The following is a 19,397-nucleotide window of genomic DNA, read 5'->3' as shown; positions in this document are numbered from 1 at the left end:
ACCTGATGCCAAGAGCCAACTCATTGGAAAGACCCTGATGCTGGGAAAGATTGAGGGCAGGAGAAGGCAGCGACAGAGGATGAGATGGTTGGATGGCATCACCAACTCAATGGACAGGAGTCTGAGCAAACTCCGGGAGACGGTGAAGGACAGGGAAGCCTGGCGTGTTGCAGTCCATGGGGTCACAACAAGCTGGACACAATAGCGACTGAACAACAACAGTTGCAGTTAGGCAGTACTACTGGGGGAGACAGAAAACAGAACGTGGAAATAAGTAGAATGCACCGTGGTGGGGAACTGACAGCCCTCTTCTGTAGAGCCAGATGCGTTCTGCCCAATGGATGTGGCCTCTGAAAGGTACCCCCCGAGGTTACACGATGGAGGATGGCAGGATGAAAGATGCAGCTCTGCAGACTGAAGATAGAGGGCTCTGCGGGGAGAAAAGGCAACCGCCTCTGTCTACATGATTCTCCTGCCACTTCCTGTCCTGGAGCCAGACCTCATCACTGACCAGCCCTGAGGCACAAAGAAAGCAAAGCAATACTGTGGGTGGAGGTAGGGACAGGTTCTTACTATGTTAGAGCTTAAAGGGGAAGAAACTGATGCCAGGACCCGACATCCAGCCATCCAAGCACACAGGAAACAGAGAAGTAGAGCCTGTTGGGTCTGAAACCACGTACCCGTGTGCTTAGATATCAGAATGTTCAGGAAACCCACTCTTTTTGCAGGACCTCTGCCTTCATGTACTGCAAACCGCATTCCAAACACCTAGCCCAATGCTCACTGTGCCACTGTGGCTGGAGTGAACTTATGGTCCTTTGCTTTATTTTTCCCTTGAAATTTTAAAGCCGTTTCTCAAAGACTTGGCTTGTTAACTTAAATACTAAGAAAAATATGAAACAAAAAGATCACAAAGACATTCTGTTTCAAACATACACCATCTGTCCTTAGCCTCTGAAGATGATGCAGCCAGACACGCAATGGCTTTGTTTTTCAACCACAGTGACTTCTGGCTCCCGTGTCCTCCGCAGCCTGGCACCTGTTCTCCCTGGTCAGATAACGGCAAGCACACAAGAGGTCCTGTCGGGACTCAGTGCTCTTTCAGGTAGAATCTCTTCTGCATAAACCTATTTGGCCTGTGTAGGAAGCAACTAGGGCTTCTCTTGTGGCTCAGATGGTAAAGAATCCACTTGCAATGTGGGAGACCTGGGTTCAATCCCTGGGTCAGGAAGATCCCCTGGAGAAGGGAATGGCAACCCACTCTAGTATTCTTGCCTGGAGAATCCATGGACAGAGGAGCCTGGAGAGCTACAGTCTATGGGGGCTCAAAGAGTCAGACACGACTGAGCGACTAACACACACACACACATACACACACACACAGGAAGCAACTACATTCCTGGTCAGCTCCAAACCAAAATGAAACCAAAGGCCATGCATCATGTAAACACTCATCTCTGCTCTTGATTTCCTTGAAACTGAAGGTACCCTCCACAGTCAGGAAGAGAGCGTGTGGTGGAAATGAAAAGCTGCCTAAAATGTTCTCAGATCCTAGCATTCCTTCCACTTTTAGAAAAGGAATATTTAGAAAGATTTAAGAATCTCTTTCTTACAACACTTCTCTCCCTCCCAGACGTCGAGAGCTCTCAACAACTGCCTCTTGGTTTATGACTGAGCGCGTTGAAGGGGTTGCTGCCTGAGAAGAAAGCATCCTTGAAACACATTCCTGACTCAGTTATTCATCTGTCTGAGGGCACAGATTTTCCCCCACAGGGAGGAAACGGATGATCACTTAACTGCTCCAGCAGCACTGATTAAAAGTGACACCTGGGTGAAGTGTTTGGGGTTGATTCAGCCAACACTGCATCCATCGGTTGTAGAAAGGAGAGAGCAGATGCCACCGCAGCTCCTGCCTCTGGGTGCTTAAAAATAACCCAGAGCAAGACACAAGGAGACGCCAAGGACTGAAGGAATTCCCTCTCCGTAGAGCTCTTCAAAGACCAAACAGCCTCTTAACTGTCTAAATAGGTCTCTGGGGGCTTCCCTGGTTGCTCAGTGGCAAAGAATCTACCTTCCAAGGCAGGAGACACAGGTTTGATCCCCGATCCGGGAAGATCCCACGTGTCATGGAGCAACCAAGCCTACACGCCACAACTATTGATCCTGTGCTCTTGAGCCCAGGACCCGAAACTACTGGGCCCACGTGCTGCAACTACTGAAGCCCGCGCACCTAGAGCCTGTGCTCTGCAACAAGAGAAGCCACCACAGTGAGAAGCCCACGCACCACAGCTACAGAGTGGCCCCCATTCACCACAGCTAGAGAAAAAGCCGGAACAGCAACGAAGACCTAGCACAGCCAAAAATAAGTAAATTAAAGTATTGAAAATAAATGTATAGGTCTCTGACTAGTTTCTGAGGCCCCCTCCTCCCAGCCATGATTGAGAGGCAATTATTTTAAGAAATTAAGGTGGGGCATCTATTGGCTTGAAGATAAAACAGGCAGACATATACCATTAAAAGGCAGCATGTACAACTGAAATTGCTTGGCATGGGTTCTGGTAACTTCAGAACAAAAATCCGAACACAAGTGAAGAGAAAGCCAAAGAGAAAAGTCATTTTCAAGAAGTACCTCGGGTGTCCACAACAACCCTCAAATGATGCCTAACCTTTAGGTCGTGCTAATATGCTAAGTTGCTTCAGTCATATCTGATTCTTTGTGACCTCACAGACTATAGCCCGCCAGGCTCTTCTGTCCGTGGGATTCTCTAGGCAAGAATACTGGAGTGAGCTGCTATTTTCTCCTCCAGGGGATCTTCCTGACCCAGGAAGTGAACCTACATCTCTTACATCTCCTGCATTGGCAGGCAGGTTCTTTCCCACTAGTGCCACCTGGAAAGCCCTTACAGAGAAGCAAATGGGCAGAGATGCTGCGTGTCAAAGGAGACAGTTCATGTTAGCTGCAGACCTGGAAAACTTGACTTTTCCAGCCTCTTCATTATATCTTAGATTTCAGGCTACCATGTACCCAGGCATTTCAGTCTGGTTTCTCCCTGTCTGCTCTTATTTTCTCAGCTCCTCTCCAACAACTACTGTCGGGATCTCCCTGCTTCAAGACGGTTTTATCACGCAGCAGAGATTCTGGGTTGAACAGTCTGAGCTCCAAAAATAAAGGGATGGGACCACAGGGCCTCAGAAGGTAAGAAGACCTATAGCTGTCAGCGGCAGTCAGGGAGGAGACTCAAAAGTCGGAATCCTGAAGAGGTGGCTTATTGAAGGATGAGTTCCTGCATCCTGAGAAGACAGACCAAATTCAGCTTCTCTCTGGCCAGTCAGGAAACTGAGGACTGAGGGCGGAGGCACTCCAGAGGCAGCCTGAGGCTGGCAGGGGCCTAGGACCACACAGGCACGCACAGCAGTGCAGGCTAACCTGGCCACCGCCACTATCCTCTGGTCCAGGCCTAGCAGTCAGGCAGTCAGCAGGTGGAGTAGACAGAGCCAATGGACACACAGGGTTCTAGAGGTGGGGTTGGGGGAGCTGTGACACTGTCCCTACTGAGTGGCCCCCATGGGTTTCCTACAAAACAGTCGGTGCCACCCTTCGCCCCAGGCGGAGAAGCCCGCCACCCTCCTTTTACACGCCGGCTTGCAGATGATGCTCACCGCAGCATGCTGCCGCCTCAGACAGGTGGGAGCAATTAGATGTACCTGCCTTCAGCACTGCGATTCGTACACCTAATGTGGCAAATCCCATTTTTAACCCTTCTCATCCCCAAGGGATCTTACTCCCGAAAGAAGAAAGGAGTTAACTTCAATGGAGTTGGCGCTGTGCGGGAGGCTGGGGGAGGGGAGCGGAGGAGGGCGGCAAGGTGGAAACCTTCCGACCCAAAGATTGCACGTCCTGGTTTGTTTGGGGTTGGGGTTTTTTCAGATGAAAAGGAAAAAGCCAGAAACAAAGTAGGCAGCAGAGAGGGACTGCAGGGTACCCGCTCATTTTCAGACGTTCCTGGCCTTTTAGTGAAAGAGCAACTCGCAAAACTCGATTAACAGAAAACGTGTTTGCCTACTAGGGAAGGAAAACAAAATTTTCACCGAGATTCAGAGGAGCTGGATTTCAGGCTCCCTGGGCTCCGGTTTCCCCCCGACCCCCACCCCCGGCCATCCTCGCGCCCCACCCCAGACCTGCAGGTGGAAACCAACAAGAGAGACGGTCCAGGGCCCTGGCCAGGGGTCGCCGCCCGCGCCGACGGCCGCGCCGCGGGGACACGCCCTCCACCTACCTCAAACATGGGAGAGGCGCCCTTGCTCGGCAACGTGCAGCCCAGGAGCTTGGCGAGAAACTTTGCCATATGAGGCAGGGGCTCTCCCGAGGCGCCGGATCCGTCCTTCGGCTGCGCGGGGGTCCGAGCGCCCGGGTCTCGCCCGCAGCCGGCCGGCCAGCGCGGCCCGGGGCTGGGGGCGGCCCGCGGCGGGGCCGGGCCCGGGGGGAGCGCGCCTGCCGCCCGGCCGCCACCGCCGCCCGGCGTGCGGGGTGCGAGTGCGCGCGGCCGGGTCCGCCCGGGAGCCGGGCGCCGCCGTCTGCGCTAGCCTTTCCCGCTGAATGTCACTCTCGCCCGAGTACCGGGAAGGGCCCCGCCGAGGGCGGGGCGGGAGGGCCAACGCGCCGCAGGACTGGCGCCGCGCGCGGGCAAGGGCACTGGCGGGCAGAGCGCCGAGGCGCGGGCACCGGAGGCCCGGCCCCGGGCGCCGCCGCTCCAGCCACACCGCTTCGGCCGCGGCCCAGGCCTGAGGCTCGGCCGGAGAGCGGGAGGCGAGGCCAGGGAGGGTGGGCGGACGGGGCCGGCCGGGGTGACCCACTTCTCCGGTTTCCCCTCTCCGCGCCGAGGGAGGTGGGAAAGGCTGCCTCCGGCCGCGGCTGACCCGCCGGGTGACGGCTGCCAGGCGCGCGCTGCCCGCAGGGGCTCCCTCGGCGGCCGGCGCCGGCCCCACCCTCCCTCGGGGAAGGGAAAAGGCTCCCGAAGCCTGGGAGGGGGACTCCCGCTCACATTCTCCCTGTAACCCCTCATCATGCATGGGACAGGCACTGCCCCAGAAGGGGAAAGGTGACTTTGCAGGTACAGGGCACAGATAGGGAGCTATCTGGGCACAAATATGCTCCATAATCACAACCTTGGCTGGGGTGGGGGTGGGGCGGGAGACGGATGGACATGGCCAGGAGGTTGATGCACACAGGTATGGTCCTGTTTTCTTTCCAAACCTGTGAGGCTTGTCTTCTAATAAGGGAGATAATTTTAGGACACGGGAACCTACCTTACATATTTATTTTGCAGCCAGAAAAGACCCTAATGCTGGGAAAGACTGAAGACAGAAGGAGACGAGGGCAACAGAGATGAGATGGTTGGATGGCATCACAGATTCAATGAACATGAACTTGGACAAACTGGGAGGTGGTGAGGGACAGGAAAGCCTGGCGAGCTCCAGTCCATGGGGTCGCAAAGAGTCCGACAGGACTTGCTAACTGAACAACACAGCTATACATTTGGAACTTGAAGTGTGTACATGAGAATAATTCGGAGAGCTTGTTTAAAACCAGAAGTACTGGGCTCCAACCTCCAGTGTTTCGGATTCAGAGGGTTTGGGGCAACCTCAGGATCCACTTTTTTATTAAGCATCCAGGAGATTCTGCTCCAAGTGGTAGGTACCCAGGCTGGACTTGGAGAAACACTGCCCTACCTTGTCAAACCCAGAGGTCAGCACATACAAGAACATAGCATCCCATTGGTAATAGAGAGAGGTTTGTTGCATCACCTAGTTAGTTTTAAATGCAAGGAAACAGAACTAGCAGAGCCTGTGTTACTTCATCAAATCACATTGTCTTAGGAGCACCCTACAAATGCTTGTTGGACACCATGAGTAGAAGATGGGTGGTTGGATGGATGGTGATGAATAGCTGGGCCCATTTCCTGATTCTCATTCCAGAATTCTGCCTGGTACAATAAACTCACTGTAAATTTAGGGAATAGAATATGAAGGGAATGTGTAAATTACTTTGAATATATCAGCTCAGTGCTTCTCAAACTTTTTTCATTCAAGTTTTTTTGCAGTAAAGAGATCATCAAAAATAAAGTTTCTTTGACATCTCTGGTTTTGTCTTTTGTATTCTAGCTATAAATATTCAGGTTTGGACTTCCCTAGTGGTCCAGTGGTTAAGAATCCACCTGCCAATGCAGGAGACACGGGTTCAATCCCTGCTGTGGGAAGAGTACACATGCCACAGGGCAACTAAGCCCGTGCCCCACAAGGACCACTAGGTGCCCATGAGCTGCAACCACTGAGCCCACACACCACAACTACTGAACCCCGTGTGCCCCACAGCAAGAGAAGCCACCAAAATGAGAAGCCCATGAACCACAGCTGCTCACTGCAACTGGAGAAAGCCAGTGTGCGGCAACAAAGACCCAGTGCAACCAAAAAAAATAATTATTTCTTAAAACAAATAGATTGAGACTCTAATTCCCTGCAGCTATAGGTCTGTAGTCCTTGTTTCCTTGTTAGTTGTCAACAGAGTGCCCACCCTCCGCTCAGAGAGGTTGCCCAGATTCCTTCTCGTGATCTCTTCCATCTCTAAACAACAATCGTCTTGAGTCCTTCTCATGCTTCATATCTCTCTAACTTCTTTTTCTGCAAACAGCCAGAGAAGACTTTTCACTTTAAAGAGGCTCAGGGATTACACAATTATAATATCCAGGCCCACCTAGATCATCTTTCTGTCCTAAGGTCAACTGATTAGTCAACGTAATCACATCTTCAAAGTCCCACATAATGTAACATAATCACAGAAGGAAAACCAGGGGTGAAAGCCATAGAGCTATTTGGAATCCAGCTTACCATGTGCTTATTCTGAGGAATAAGTACACGTTTGCATTTTAAACACTGAGAACAGTGTCTTATTTTGTGATATGTAAAATAAGAATAGAGGTTAACTGTTATTTTTTTTTCTGCTCATAGCACTTCATGTGATTGTCGTTACAACTCTGTATTACTTTAAAGGTAAGAATCAAGAATTAAAAAGACTGGCCAACACCATACAGCAGGTTCGTGGCAGAGACAGGAATTAAACCTTGTTCAACTGCCAGGCAGGTCTGTGTTTTTGCTATTACATGATACTACATGACAGAAAGTTGGCAAAGAGCAGGTAATGTTCATTTGGGGAGTAGAACTTAAGAAAAAATATGAAATTTAAGGAACAGAAAGAATATTTATAGAGAGTCACTTGCCATATATGAGTAATTTATGGTTTAGGAACAAGGAAGGTTATATTAAATACTAACTGAAATAAGAAAACCTTTAACTGAACTAGCGATTTTTAGTGAATAGAGGCATTTTCTTTTTTATTATTTTTAATTGAAGGATAATTGCTTTACAATGCTGTCTTGGTTTTCACCATACATCAACATGAATAAGCCATAGGGATACATAAGTCCCTTCCCTCATGAACTTCCCTCCCACTTCCCACCCCAACCCCCGCCTCTAGGCTGTTACAAAGCACCAAGCTGAGCTCCCTTCACCACACAGCAACTTCCCATTAGCTATCTATTTTACACATGGTAATGTATATATTTCAATGCACTCCCTTCTCCAGGGGATCTTCCTGACCCAGGGATCAAACCCAGGTCTCCTACACTGCAGGCAGATTCTTTACCATCTGAGCCCCCTCCCCTTTTTAATGTATATATTTCAATGCCACTCTCTCAGTTCATCCCATCGTCTCCTTCCCCCGCTGTGTCCATGAGTCCATTCTCTATGTCTCAGTTCCTATTCCTGCCCTGCAAATAGGTTCATCAGCACCATTTTTCTAGATTCCATAGATATGTGTTAATATACGATACTTGTTTTTCTGACTTACTTCACTCTGTGTAAAACAGGCTCTAGGTTCATCCACCCCCCTAGAATTGTCTCAAATTTGTTCCTTTTTATGGCTGAGTCATATTCCACTGTGTGTGTGTGTGTGTGTGTGTGTGTGTCACAACTTCTTATTCCATTTCTCTATCTATGGACACCTAGGTTGCTTCCGTGTCCTGCCTATAGTAAATGCTGCTATGAACACTGGGGTACATGTTTTAATTATGGTTTTCTCAGGGCATATGCCCAGTGGTGGGATTTCTGGGTCATATGGTAGATTTATTCCTAGTTGTTCAAGAAGTCTTCATACTGTTCTCCATGATGTCTGTATCAGTTTACATTCCCACCAACAGTGCAGTCCAGTGCTCCATGATGCCTGTAACAATTTACATTCTCCCCACATCCTCTCCAGCATTTACTATTTGTAGATATTTTTGATTATGGCCATTCTGACTGGTGTGAGGTAGAGGCATTTTCTTGCAATGACAGTCATCTTAAGGGGCTGTACACTCACACTTGTGATCTAGACTCATGCCTTTGAAGAGCTCTTCATATCCCCGATGCCTCCCCTCTGCCATCCTGCATCATATAGTGTCACGAGAAACACTCCTGAAGGGCAGCACCCACTGACTCTGCTTTGATGGGAAGAGCATTGCCCACACCATCTCCAAGCCTGCCCAGGTCTGAATCACTACTACATATATCTCCTGCTGTCTCCCCTGATGGTAGAGCAACAACAGAGACCCAAGATGGATGTACAAATGGAGGGATGGATGGATGGATAGATAGAGACATCGAAAGACAGTCTTCTCATCCCTGGTCCTCCTTCATTTATGATCTTGACCACAGTATTAATCGCTAGGATTATTCATAATATTTGACCCAGCATTTCTTTTTTTATAATGTAATGTAGATTTTTTACATAATTTTATTTATTTACTTTTGGCTGCACTGGGTCTTTGTTGCTGCGCATGGGCTTTCTCTAGTTGCAGTGAGCAGGGGCTGCTCTCTAGTTGCGATGTAAGGGCCTCTCACAGCAGTGGCTTCTCTTGTTGCAGAGCATGGGCTTTAGGGCACACGGGCTTCACAAGTTGTGGCTCCCAGGCTCTAGAGCACAGGCTAAATAGCTGTGATGCATGGGCTTAATTGTTCTTCAGGGTGTGGGATCTTCCCAGATCAGGGATCGAACCCTGTGTCTCCTGCATTGGCAACTGGATTTTTTACTACTAAGCCACCAGGGAAGCCCTGACTCAGCATTTCTGTTTTTAGACTTTATCTTAAGAAAATATTCAGAAATCAAATTTTAAAAAAATAAAATGATTCAAAGAGTATTACAATTAAAATTGTTTCATAGGGGCAAGAGAGTGTGCTTTTTACTGACATAGTAGCCACTGTGGTTATCAGAGCAGGACTGGAGTCAGGTTGCCTGGATTTGAATTCTGGTTCTTGCAAGTACTAACTTGAAGTGACCAAGTCACTTCAGTTAGATAAACCTCTGTTTCCTTATTTGTTTTCTTTATCTACCTCATAAGGATTTAATTAGTTAATATTATTATACTAACTTATTAGAATGATTATTATACTAATACCTATTCATATAATTAAGATACTCATAAAGTTCCTGGTCCACAGTTAGAAATGGTAATGCTGCTGCTGCTAAGTCACTTCAGTCGTGTCTGACTCTGTGCGACCCCATAGACGGAAGCCCACCAGGCTCCCCCGTCCCTGGGATTCTCCAGGCAAGAACACTGGCGTGGGTTGCCATTTCCTTCTCCAATGCATGAAAGTGAAAAGTGAAAGTGAAGTCGCTCAGTCGTGTCCGACCCTCAGCGACCCCATGGACTGCAGCCCACCAGGCTCCTCCATCCATGGGATTCTCCAGGCAAGAGTACTGGAGTGGGGTGCCATTAAATGTTAACCATTAGGAGGATTATGATTAATGATATGTCCTTAATTACTGACCCAGCGCCTGGCACACTGTACTCAGTAAAAACTCATTGGATGGATGGATCGGCAAATGAATGAGCAAAGATAAATTGTTGAAGCAGTATAAAGCCAAAATCTGTAAACCACTTGAAGTCTGATGATAGAAGACTGTATTGATAAATTATGATTCATGAATACAGTCAGCACTGAGTATGTTTTTAAAGAATCTATTTACTAACCTAGAAAATGTCCTTTATGTAATGTTGTATGGTGGCAGCATATAGTACCTGTAGTATATGCTAACTTTGTAAAATGTTTGCATGTACACATAAGAAGAAAACGGGAGGCTATATACCAAAGGCAATCATAGTTCTCTCTGGGTGATAGAATAATGGGTTTTGTTTATTTCCTCTTACATATTCCTGAATTTTTCTATTCCTTTGCAGTGAACCTGACTATAACCCCAATTCTAATACTGTTTAAAGATCCCATTATTAAGTACTTGAGCATTTTTAAAAGTTATCAAGTTAAATCTTAACTGACTTAAGAGCTTATCCCTTTCGTAACACATTTAGAATGGACCAATTAACACATCTAAGTCTACTGCACTGATACTCCCCTTAAGAAACCTCTGTGAAGAGGCTCTGCTAAATATCATACAAAATTCAGTTTTACTCACCTTTACTGTAACAGCTAATAGTCTAGTTATCAGCAATGACCCTGGGGATTGCAAAGCCATAAGAAGCAAACATAATATGTTTGCATAATTTACCAGTTTTCTCTTCTCATTTATTTTAAAAGTTAATGCAAAAGTTGAAGAATAAGTTCTGGAAATGACCATTTGCCCATAATGAGTAATAATGTACACCTGCCAGGCTATACGGAATACTACTGTCTCCATCAACAGATGAATGAATAAAGAAAATATCACACATAAATATAATGGAATATTATTTAACCATAAAAAGAATAAAATTGTGCTATTTTTGACAACATGAATGGACCTTGAGGACATTATGCTAAGTAAAATAAGTCCAATAGAGAAAGACAAGTATACAATCTCACATCTTTTTTTTTTTTAATTTTATTTTATTTTTAAACTTTATATAATTTTATTAGTTTTGCCAAATATCAAAATGAATCTGCCACAGGTATACATGAGTTCCCCATCCTCAACCCTCCTCCCTCCTCCCTCCCCATACCATCCCTCTGGGTCGTCCCAGTGCACTAGTCCCAAGCATCCAGTATCATGCATCGAACCTGGACTGGCATCTCGTTTCATACATGATATTTTACATGTTTCAATGCCATTATCCCAAATCTTCCCACCCTCTCCCTCCCCCATAGAGTCCATAAGACTGTTTTATACATCAGTGTCTCTTTTGCTGTCTCATACACAGGGTTATTGTTACCATCTTTCTAAATTCCATATATATATGTTATTATACTGTATTGGTGTTTTTCCTTCTGGCTTACTTCACTCTGTATAATAGGCTCCAGTTTCATCCACCTCATTAGAACTGATTCAAATGTATTCTTTTTAATGGCTGAGTAATACTCCATTGTGTATATGTACCACTGCTTTCTTATCCATTCATCTGCTGATGGACATCTAGGTTGCTTCCATGTCCTGGCTATTATAAACAGTGCTGCGATGAACATTGGGGTACACGTGTCTCTTTCCCTTCTGGTTTCCTCAGTGTGTATGCCCAGCAGTGGGATTGCTGGATCACAAGGCAGTTCTATTTCCAGTTTTTTAAGGAATCTCCACACTGTTCTCCATAGTGGCTGTACTAGTTTGCATTCCCACCAACAGTGTAAGAGGGTTCCTTTTTCTCCACACCCTCTCCAGCATTTATTACTTGTAGACTTTTGGATCGCAGCCATTCTGACTGGCATGAAATGGTGCCTCATGGTGGTTTTGATTTGCATTTCTCTGATAATGAGTGATGTTGAGCATCTTTTCATGTGTTTGTTAGCCCTCTGTATGTCTTCTTTGGAGAAATGTCTGTTTAGTTCTTTGGCCCATTTTTTGATTGGGTCATTTATTTTTCTGGAGTTGAGCTGTAGGAGTTGCTTGTATATTTTTGAGATTAGTTGTTTGTCAGTTGCTTCATTTGCTATTATTTTCTCCCATTCTGAAGGCTGTCTTTTCACCTTGCTGATAGTTTCCTTTGATGTGCAGAAGCTTTTAAGGTTAATTAGGTCCCATTTGTTTATTTTTGCTTTTATTTCCAATATTCTGGGAGGTGGGTCATAGAGGATCCTGCTGTGATGTATGTCGGAGAGTGTTTTGCCTATGTTCTCCTCTAGGAGTTTAATAGTTTCTGGTCTTATGTTTAGATCTTTAATCCATTTTGAGTTTATTTTTGTGTATGGTGTTAGAAAGTGTTCTAGTTTCATTCTTTTACAAGTGGTTGACCAGATTTCCCAGCACCACTTGTTAAAGAGATTATCTTTAATCCATCATATATTCTTGCCTCCTTTGTCAAAGACAAGGTGTCCATATGTGCGTGGATTTATCTCTGGGCTTTCTATTTTGTTCCATTGACCTATATTTCTGTCTTTGTGCCAGTACCATACTGTCTTGATAACTGTGGCTTTGTAGTAGAGCCTGAAGTCAGGTAGGTTGATTCCTCCAGTTCCATTCTTCTTTCTCAAGATCGCTTTGGCTATTCGAGGTTTTTTGTATTTCCATACAAATTGTGAAATTATTTGTTCTAGCTCTGTGAAGAATACTGTTGGTAGCTTGATAGGGATTTTTTTAAAGTTTTTGAATATTTATTTATTTTGGTTGTGCTGGGTTCTCACATCTTAAAAACAAAAACCAACCAAGTTCATAGATACAGAGAACAGATTGGTGGTTGCTGGAGGCAGGGACTAGGGGTAGGGTGGGGGGTCTGAGGTGGGTGAAGAGGATCAAAAGGTACAATCTCCCAGCTATAAAGTAATAAATAAGTCATGAGGATGTAATGTGTAGCATGATAACTATAGTTAAAAATACTGTACTGTGTATTTGAGAGTTGCTAAGAGTAAATCTTAAAATTTCTTACTGCAGTAAAGAAATTCTATAACTACATTTAGTTATAGAACAGTGTAGAACACTATAGAACGGTATAGAACGCTACAGTAAGTAGTGACCATATCACATCTGAAACTAACATAGTATTGTATGTCAACTATACCTTAATAAAAAATAATAATGCATACATGAAATGATGTTCATTGTTAGGGAAATACAAACCAGAACTACAATGAGGTATCACCTCACACTAGTCAGAATGGCCATCACAAAAAAATATACAAACATTAAGTGCTGAAGAGGGTGTGGAGAAAAGGGAAGCCTCCTGCATTGTTGGTTGGAAAGGTAAACTGATACAGCCATTATGGAAAACAGAATGGAGATTCCTTAAAAAAATAAAAAACTAGGAGTAAATCTACCATAAAACCTAGCAATCCCACTACTGGGCATATACACTGAGAAAATCACAATTCTAAAAGACACATGTATCCCACTGCTTAATGCAGCACTATTTACAATAGCCAGGACAGGAAGCAACCTCAATGTCCATCAACAGATGAATGGATAAAGGATATTGTATATACAATGGAATATTATTCAGCAATAAAAAGCGAATTTGAGGCAGTTCTAGTGAGGTAGATGAACATAGAACCTCTTATACAGAGTGAAGTAAGTCAGTAAGAGAAAAATAAGTATCAAATGTTAATACATATACATATAGAATATAGAAGAAAGGTATGAAACTAGCATAGAACAGACTTGTGGACACAGCAGGGGAAGGTGAGGGTGGGATGAATTGAGAAAGTAACACTGACATATATACACTACCATGTGTAAATAGATAGCTAGTGGGAAGTTGCTAAATAACACAAGGAGCCCAGCCTGGTGCTCTGTGATGACCGAGACAGGCGGAACTGGGATAGGGGAAGGAGGCTCAAGAGGGAAGGAATATATATATATTTAATTATATGAGTGATTTCAATTCTACAACAGAAACCAACACAAAATTTAAAGCAATTTCCCACCAATTAAAAAATAAATAAATTAAAAAAAAATAATGATGATAAAATAGAGAATACTACTTTCATTTACCCTGCCTCCTTCATGGCACTGAGAAAGAGCCGGTATTGCAGTTACTGTAAATACCGTACCTCAATGTGGTCAGAAAATAGAGCAGTCTGATTAATCAACTATTCCAACTAATTATCACTTATGCAACACGTGAATTACCACTTTTCAAAAAATTAGGCTGTCATAAATTGCAATTAACACTGAAACTCTACGGAAGGTTTCATTATTCTTTGATGATTCAGAAGGCACTTCAGTGTCTCTTGGGATGTCGGGTTCGCCAGCATTAAAATCATTTTTCCCCATAGGAAGGATGAGGGGAGAGGCTGGCTAATAGGAGTCTTCAGTCGAGAGAAATACAAGCAAGCCAGGTTTTACTATGTTTACAAGGTTGAATGGATGTCTATTGAGCTCTTTAAGCACCTCCTGAGAAAGGCAGCTCTACTTGGCTGAGATGGTATAATTATAATTCCACAGGAATACAATGGTAACATTCTATTTTACAACAAAGAAAATTAGATTACAGGTTATCTAACAACCCTCCCTTCCTCCCAGCTAAGATCACACACCATATAGAGTTACAATGTTGCCAATTACAGCATCTTTTCATGCACTGTATGTTCTTTGGTTTTTGATGATCTGAATGGATTTCATACCAAATAGCAGCTACTGGCAGCAATCAAAACAATTTGGGGGAAAACAGTTCCATCTTCAGTGCTCCAGGAATACTATTGATTTAAACTTAGTATCTGCCTCACTTCTTTCTTGGTACAATGAGGGAGCATGTGGCTTCTGTCTGGGCACCCCTGTCTGCCTTACCAAGAAGGTAGGTGGGGAAGTCTAATATACACTGGGACTTTTCCAACACTAACTGCAAACAGCCCATTTCCATCAGAAAATGCTTTTGAGAATTTAGTCCAACCTACGACTTCCTCCTTCCCCAACCCCCAACAAAACAAGAGAACCTTACAGAATGAGAGGCACAGAGAGGTTAAGGTTTTTGCCTAAGTTTACACAGCTAGCAGACTGGCAGAGTCGGACTCAGATTCTAAATCGCCTGATAGCCCATGCTCTTTCCACTGAGTCATTTTCTCAGTGCCCTGTACATCTTCACTAAATCATGCCCCAAATCATAGCTTTACTTTGAGCTAGGTGCAAAACAAAAGAAAAAAAATGAGAAAGGGGAGAAAGCAAGAGAGAAAGAGGGGAGGGGGGAGATGAAGGGACAGAGAAGGACTCAGCATCACAGCCTTTAGATACCACTCCCACATCCCAGCCAAGCTTATTCCTCTGATGCAGTAACTTGGGGTTTCAGTCCTCGTACTTCAGAGCTGCCAAGGTTTAGTTATTTGAAAAGCTGTAAAGGGGCTCCCTGGAAGAAAGTTCTGCTCTGGCTGTCTGGGATGGGAAGGAGACATATTCTAGTATAGGAAAGATTCAAGGCTTCAGTTCAGTTAAGTCCGGTTCCTCAGTCGTGTCCGAGTCTCTGCAACCCCATGAACCTCAGCACGCCAGGCCTCCCTGTCCATCACCAACTCCCGAAGTTCACTCAGACTCACGTCCATCGAGTCAGTGACACCATCCAGCCATCTCATCCTCTGTCGTCCCCTTCTCCTCCTGCCCCCAATCCCTCCCAGTATCAGAGTCTTTTCCAATGAGTCAACTCTTCTCATGAGGTGGCCAAAGTACTGGAGTTTCAGCTTCAGCATCATTCCCTCCAAAGAAATCCCAGGGCTGATCTCCTTCAGAACGGACTGGTTGGATCTCCTTGCAGTCCAAGGGACTCTCAAGAGTCTTCTCCAACACCACAGTTCAAAAGCATCAATTCTTCGGCGCTCAGCCTTATTCACAGTCCAACTCTCACATCCATACATGACCACTGGAAAAACCATAGCCTTGACTAGACGGACCTTTGTTGGCAAAGTAGGCCAACATAATTGGCTGATGGTCAGCACAAAAAGAAGTTGGGCTGTGTAAGGGGTTAAGTCATTCAGTGTGATATCAATCCTCTTCCAACCCAACCCTGGAAGGAACTTGTATTTTGACTCATGGAGAAACATACAATCTGAAGATGCCAAATAAATAAATTGAAAAGTTGCAGCATTACAAGTGTGATAAGAGACTAACAGAATAAGTTATACATCACTTGTTTGGGGCTTAATACAAGTGTCACTATGCTTGTGGGAAAGGGTCTGGTTTGTCATGGTTATGGGAGAAGTGCCAAGGTCGGTGCCAATGACAATGACAGGACTGATACTGTATGTTGTTGTTCAGTTGCTAAGTCGTGTCTGACTCTGAGACCCCATGGACTGCAGCACACCAGGCCTCCCTGTCCCTCACTATCCCCCAGAATTTGCCCACGTTCGTGTCCATTGAGTCACTGATGCTATCCAACCAGTTAATACTGCATAACAACGAAACCCTCAGTGGTATCAAGGCTATGCCACACCCTGACGTACCACAGCTCAAGGGTGGAGAACCAGAGTGCACTTGGGAAGCCAGTGGGGCATCGATATGAAATCCTGGAGCCAAGTGCACTAATGGGTAGTGGCAGTTGGGAATGTGGCTAAGACCAGGCAAAGGAACATCAGAGTCATGACCATGGCACCCCTGCCCCTTGAACAATGGTGGCCATAGAGGCCACAGGCAATGGAGCAGAGATAGGGAACCATCAGGAAAAAGCAGAGCTGAACATGTGAGAAGAGGTCCCATGGGAGCCAGAAAGCTAAAGATCCAAAAGATGGGGTAGGGGGAAGGAGCAGAAGGGGCTCGAGGCAAGCACCATCTCTCTTTGCATTTCACTGCTCCATATCCCTCCTTCAACTGGTCCATTCTAATTGGTGTGGCCACAGTCCTTAAAAAGTCCACAGGAAAGACAGCTGGGACAGTGAATGGACAGGTTCTGGGCTCTGGCCCAAAGCATGCTATCCCCTGAAGGTTGTTTAGTTCTAACTACCCACAGAGGCCCAGTTCTGCTTTGCATCAGACACTCAGTGAGTTCTGGACAAGATCCCCCTAAGGCTCCATCAGCATCACAAACAAAACAAAAAATGACTCAAGTTCAGATCAAGTCTAAACACCTGGGGGTTAAAAGAAGGAGGAGAGGGCAAGGCTAATCCTGCCTGAAAGGAAGGAAGGAATGGTTCCCATCCAGCCACACACCTATGGCAGCCACACACTTAAACCAAAGCTTTAAAAAAAATACTATTTCTATTTCCTTCATTCCTTGCCATCAAGCCCTGACTTCTTAGCTCTCCAGGAGCAGAGATGTGTCCAGACAACGTCTTCCACAGCTGAACAGTACAAGTTGTTATGGGGAATCCACACTTTCAGTCTTCTCCATCCTTCATCTCCATGGTAATGACAGTAATGGTAGCCAACACGGTGCTATGTGGCAGGCACTTGCTCAGTACTTTACATATATTATTATGCATTATTATATTTGATCATTTCATCAACTCATAATGAAACACTATCATAATCCCTACTTTACAACTGAGAAAAAAATACGGCACGGAGATGTTTATTACCTTCCCAAGGTCACACAGCTAGAAAGAGATGGAGCCTGGCCAGCATGCAGGCAGTCCTCCAGAGCCTACGTGCTTTCCCTAAACCCCATCATCATTAGACGAGAAGAGCAACAAGGAGTGGAGCTCTTTTAGCCTCCTGTGTAGGGAGAATTGAATGTGAAATGCATTTAAAGGGGAAGCAGTGTTTAAACATACACTGTCTAATACCAAACAATGCCAATTTTTCAGACTAAATAAAAATAAGCAGAACTGAAGAATTTTGAACCCTATGCCCTAGAGCCTTTATAAGAGAATATTGAAAGTTCACTTTCCACTAGTCCCTCCCTGCCCAGCCCTCGCTTTCTGAGTGATGCTAGGAGAGTTCTAATCGTGTTCCCACCCAACTTTCATGTAAAGAGCTTCCTGAATCTTCTGCTAAATTCCTGTAACTTAGGTGAGAATTGAAGTTAAGAACTCTATGATTGGCTTAACTTACTTTCATCTCTTTCAGAGCTTAAGATCCCTATAATGATACAAGGGTTCCAGGGCAAGGACACTCAACACCGGAATAACTTGAGTCCTACAACCAGTTATAGCTACTGGAACAGGCCCATCAACAGTCACACGATTTCCACTGACAGAAGAGAAGAGGTTCAAGTTGCATTATTCAGAAGAACAGCATTCGGATTTAGCCTGGGAAGAATTTTCAGATGTCCAGGGTCTAATCTGTACTCACTGGGAATGCCTGCAGTTCAATTCCAACCACTTCATAGATGCCTCACAAGATTTCATGGATATGTACCAATTTCAAGGATATGTTTCTGTTGGGGGTACATGGCAAGCAGGAAAGGGAAACCCATTTAATTAAATATGCCAGAGGAATCAGAAAACAAACTGAAAGCCAATATAATTGTAGAAAGGGTGACCCTGGTAGCCTACCCCCAAAAGACAAGGAAAAGACAAATGATCTGAACTAAAAGCCTCTGAAAAAAAGGAAAAAGAAAGAGGGAAAAAAAACAGACTCTTTGTGTTTGATTCTGGAAACATATATTATGCTCACACTGAGAGCTGGCGGGCAGATGGTTGAAGCTCATACAAGGCATATTAAATCTATTTGGAACCCTCTTGCCCTCCTGATACAACACAGTTCATGCCTAGAGGGCAAGACAATCAGCACACAAATGCCTACAAATCACTCAGATTCTGTCGCTAACTGGGAAACCCTCAGCTGCATCCCTGAGCAGAGGGAGTTTGAATGGTTTGGTCCATCCGTCAGGACAGATCAGAGAGAGGGTCAGAAGAGAAAGCTGAGCCCTCCCCCTTCACACACACACACACACGCACGCACGCACACACACAGCAGATCTCTTTGTATTCAGACTGGTTTCTGCCATTAGAGTCAGATCTGAAAAGAAACAGCACGTGGAAAGCACCCAGCACAGAGCCTGCTCACGGGGCTCACTGGGTTTCTGCTATCCCTTCAGAGGAAGAAAAACAGATAATTGGATCTTAAAGGCCAAGAGAAATGAAGAGTCAACAAACTTTTACCTTGCCCAGTTGCCCTTCACTTTTTGTTTTTTTTCCGATGGGCAATCATTCAACGATGCAGTGAAGGTCATACACATCACATTGAGTCCACCTGGAAACAGCAAAATGTGAGACAGAGTAAATCATTCCAAAATGACAGAAGATGCCGTATCAATCTGTTCAACCCAAGCATCTAAATCTCAGTGGCTTATGAATATTTTGGACAGCAAGATGCTGGCCACACAAAGTATGGTTCCCCAAACAATTCCATTGGCATCACCTGGGACATGCAGAATTCCAGGCCCCTCCCAGGCCCGATGAATCAGAGTCTTCATGTTAACCAGCTCCCAGAGGGTCTGTCGCTCAGGAAAGCACTGCTCTAGCTCAGTAATCACCTCGCGGTGTGTGCGCTCAGGAAACACATGAAATGATCTATTAGGACGTGC

General features: G+C 45.2%; 1 protein-coding gene across 4 annotated transcripts in view; it reads right to left on the bottom strand.

Moving 5' to 3' along the window:
- RASGEF1B (RasGEF domain family member 1B) overlaps positions 1-19,058 on the bottom strand; it is a 660,269-nt gene extending 641,211 nt beyond the window's left edge. The window contains exon 1 of one of the 4 annotated variants that reach the window (XM_086405160.1): positions 18,973-19,058. Coding sequence is in view for 3 of the 4 variants with exons in the window: in XM_086405157.1 (XP_086261283.1) it covers positions 4,278-4,346 (69 nt within the window). In the remaining variant the exon portion in view is untranslated. Of the gene's footprint in view, positions 1-4,277; positions 4,514-18,972 lie in introns of those variants that run through there. The other 3 variants (XM_086405157.1, XM_086405158.1, XM_086405159.1) reach the window with 3 other exon arrangements.
- Positions 19,059-19,397: the final 339 nt, after the last annotated feature.

This window comes from Bos grunniens, chromosome 6 (assembly GCF_055505025.1).
Source record: "Bos grunniens cultivar Pamir isolate PY7600 chromosome 6, Bosgru_T2T1.0, whole genome shotgun sequence".
NCBI classification, from domain to species: Eukaryota; Metazoa; Chordata; class Mammalia; order Artiodactyla; family Bovidae; genus Bos; species Bos grunniens.
The sequence above is the reverse complement of the archived record's forward strand: the minus strand, read 5'-3'. Positions and strand labels throughout refer to the sequence as shown.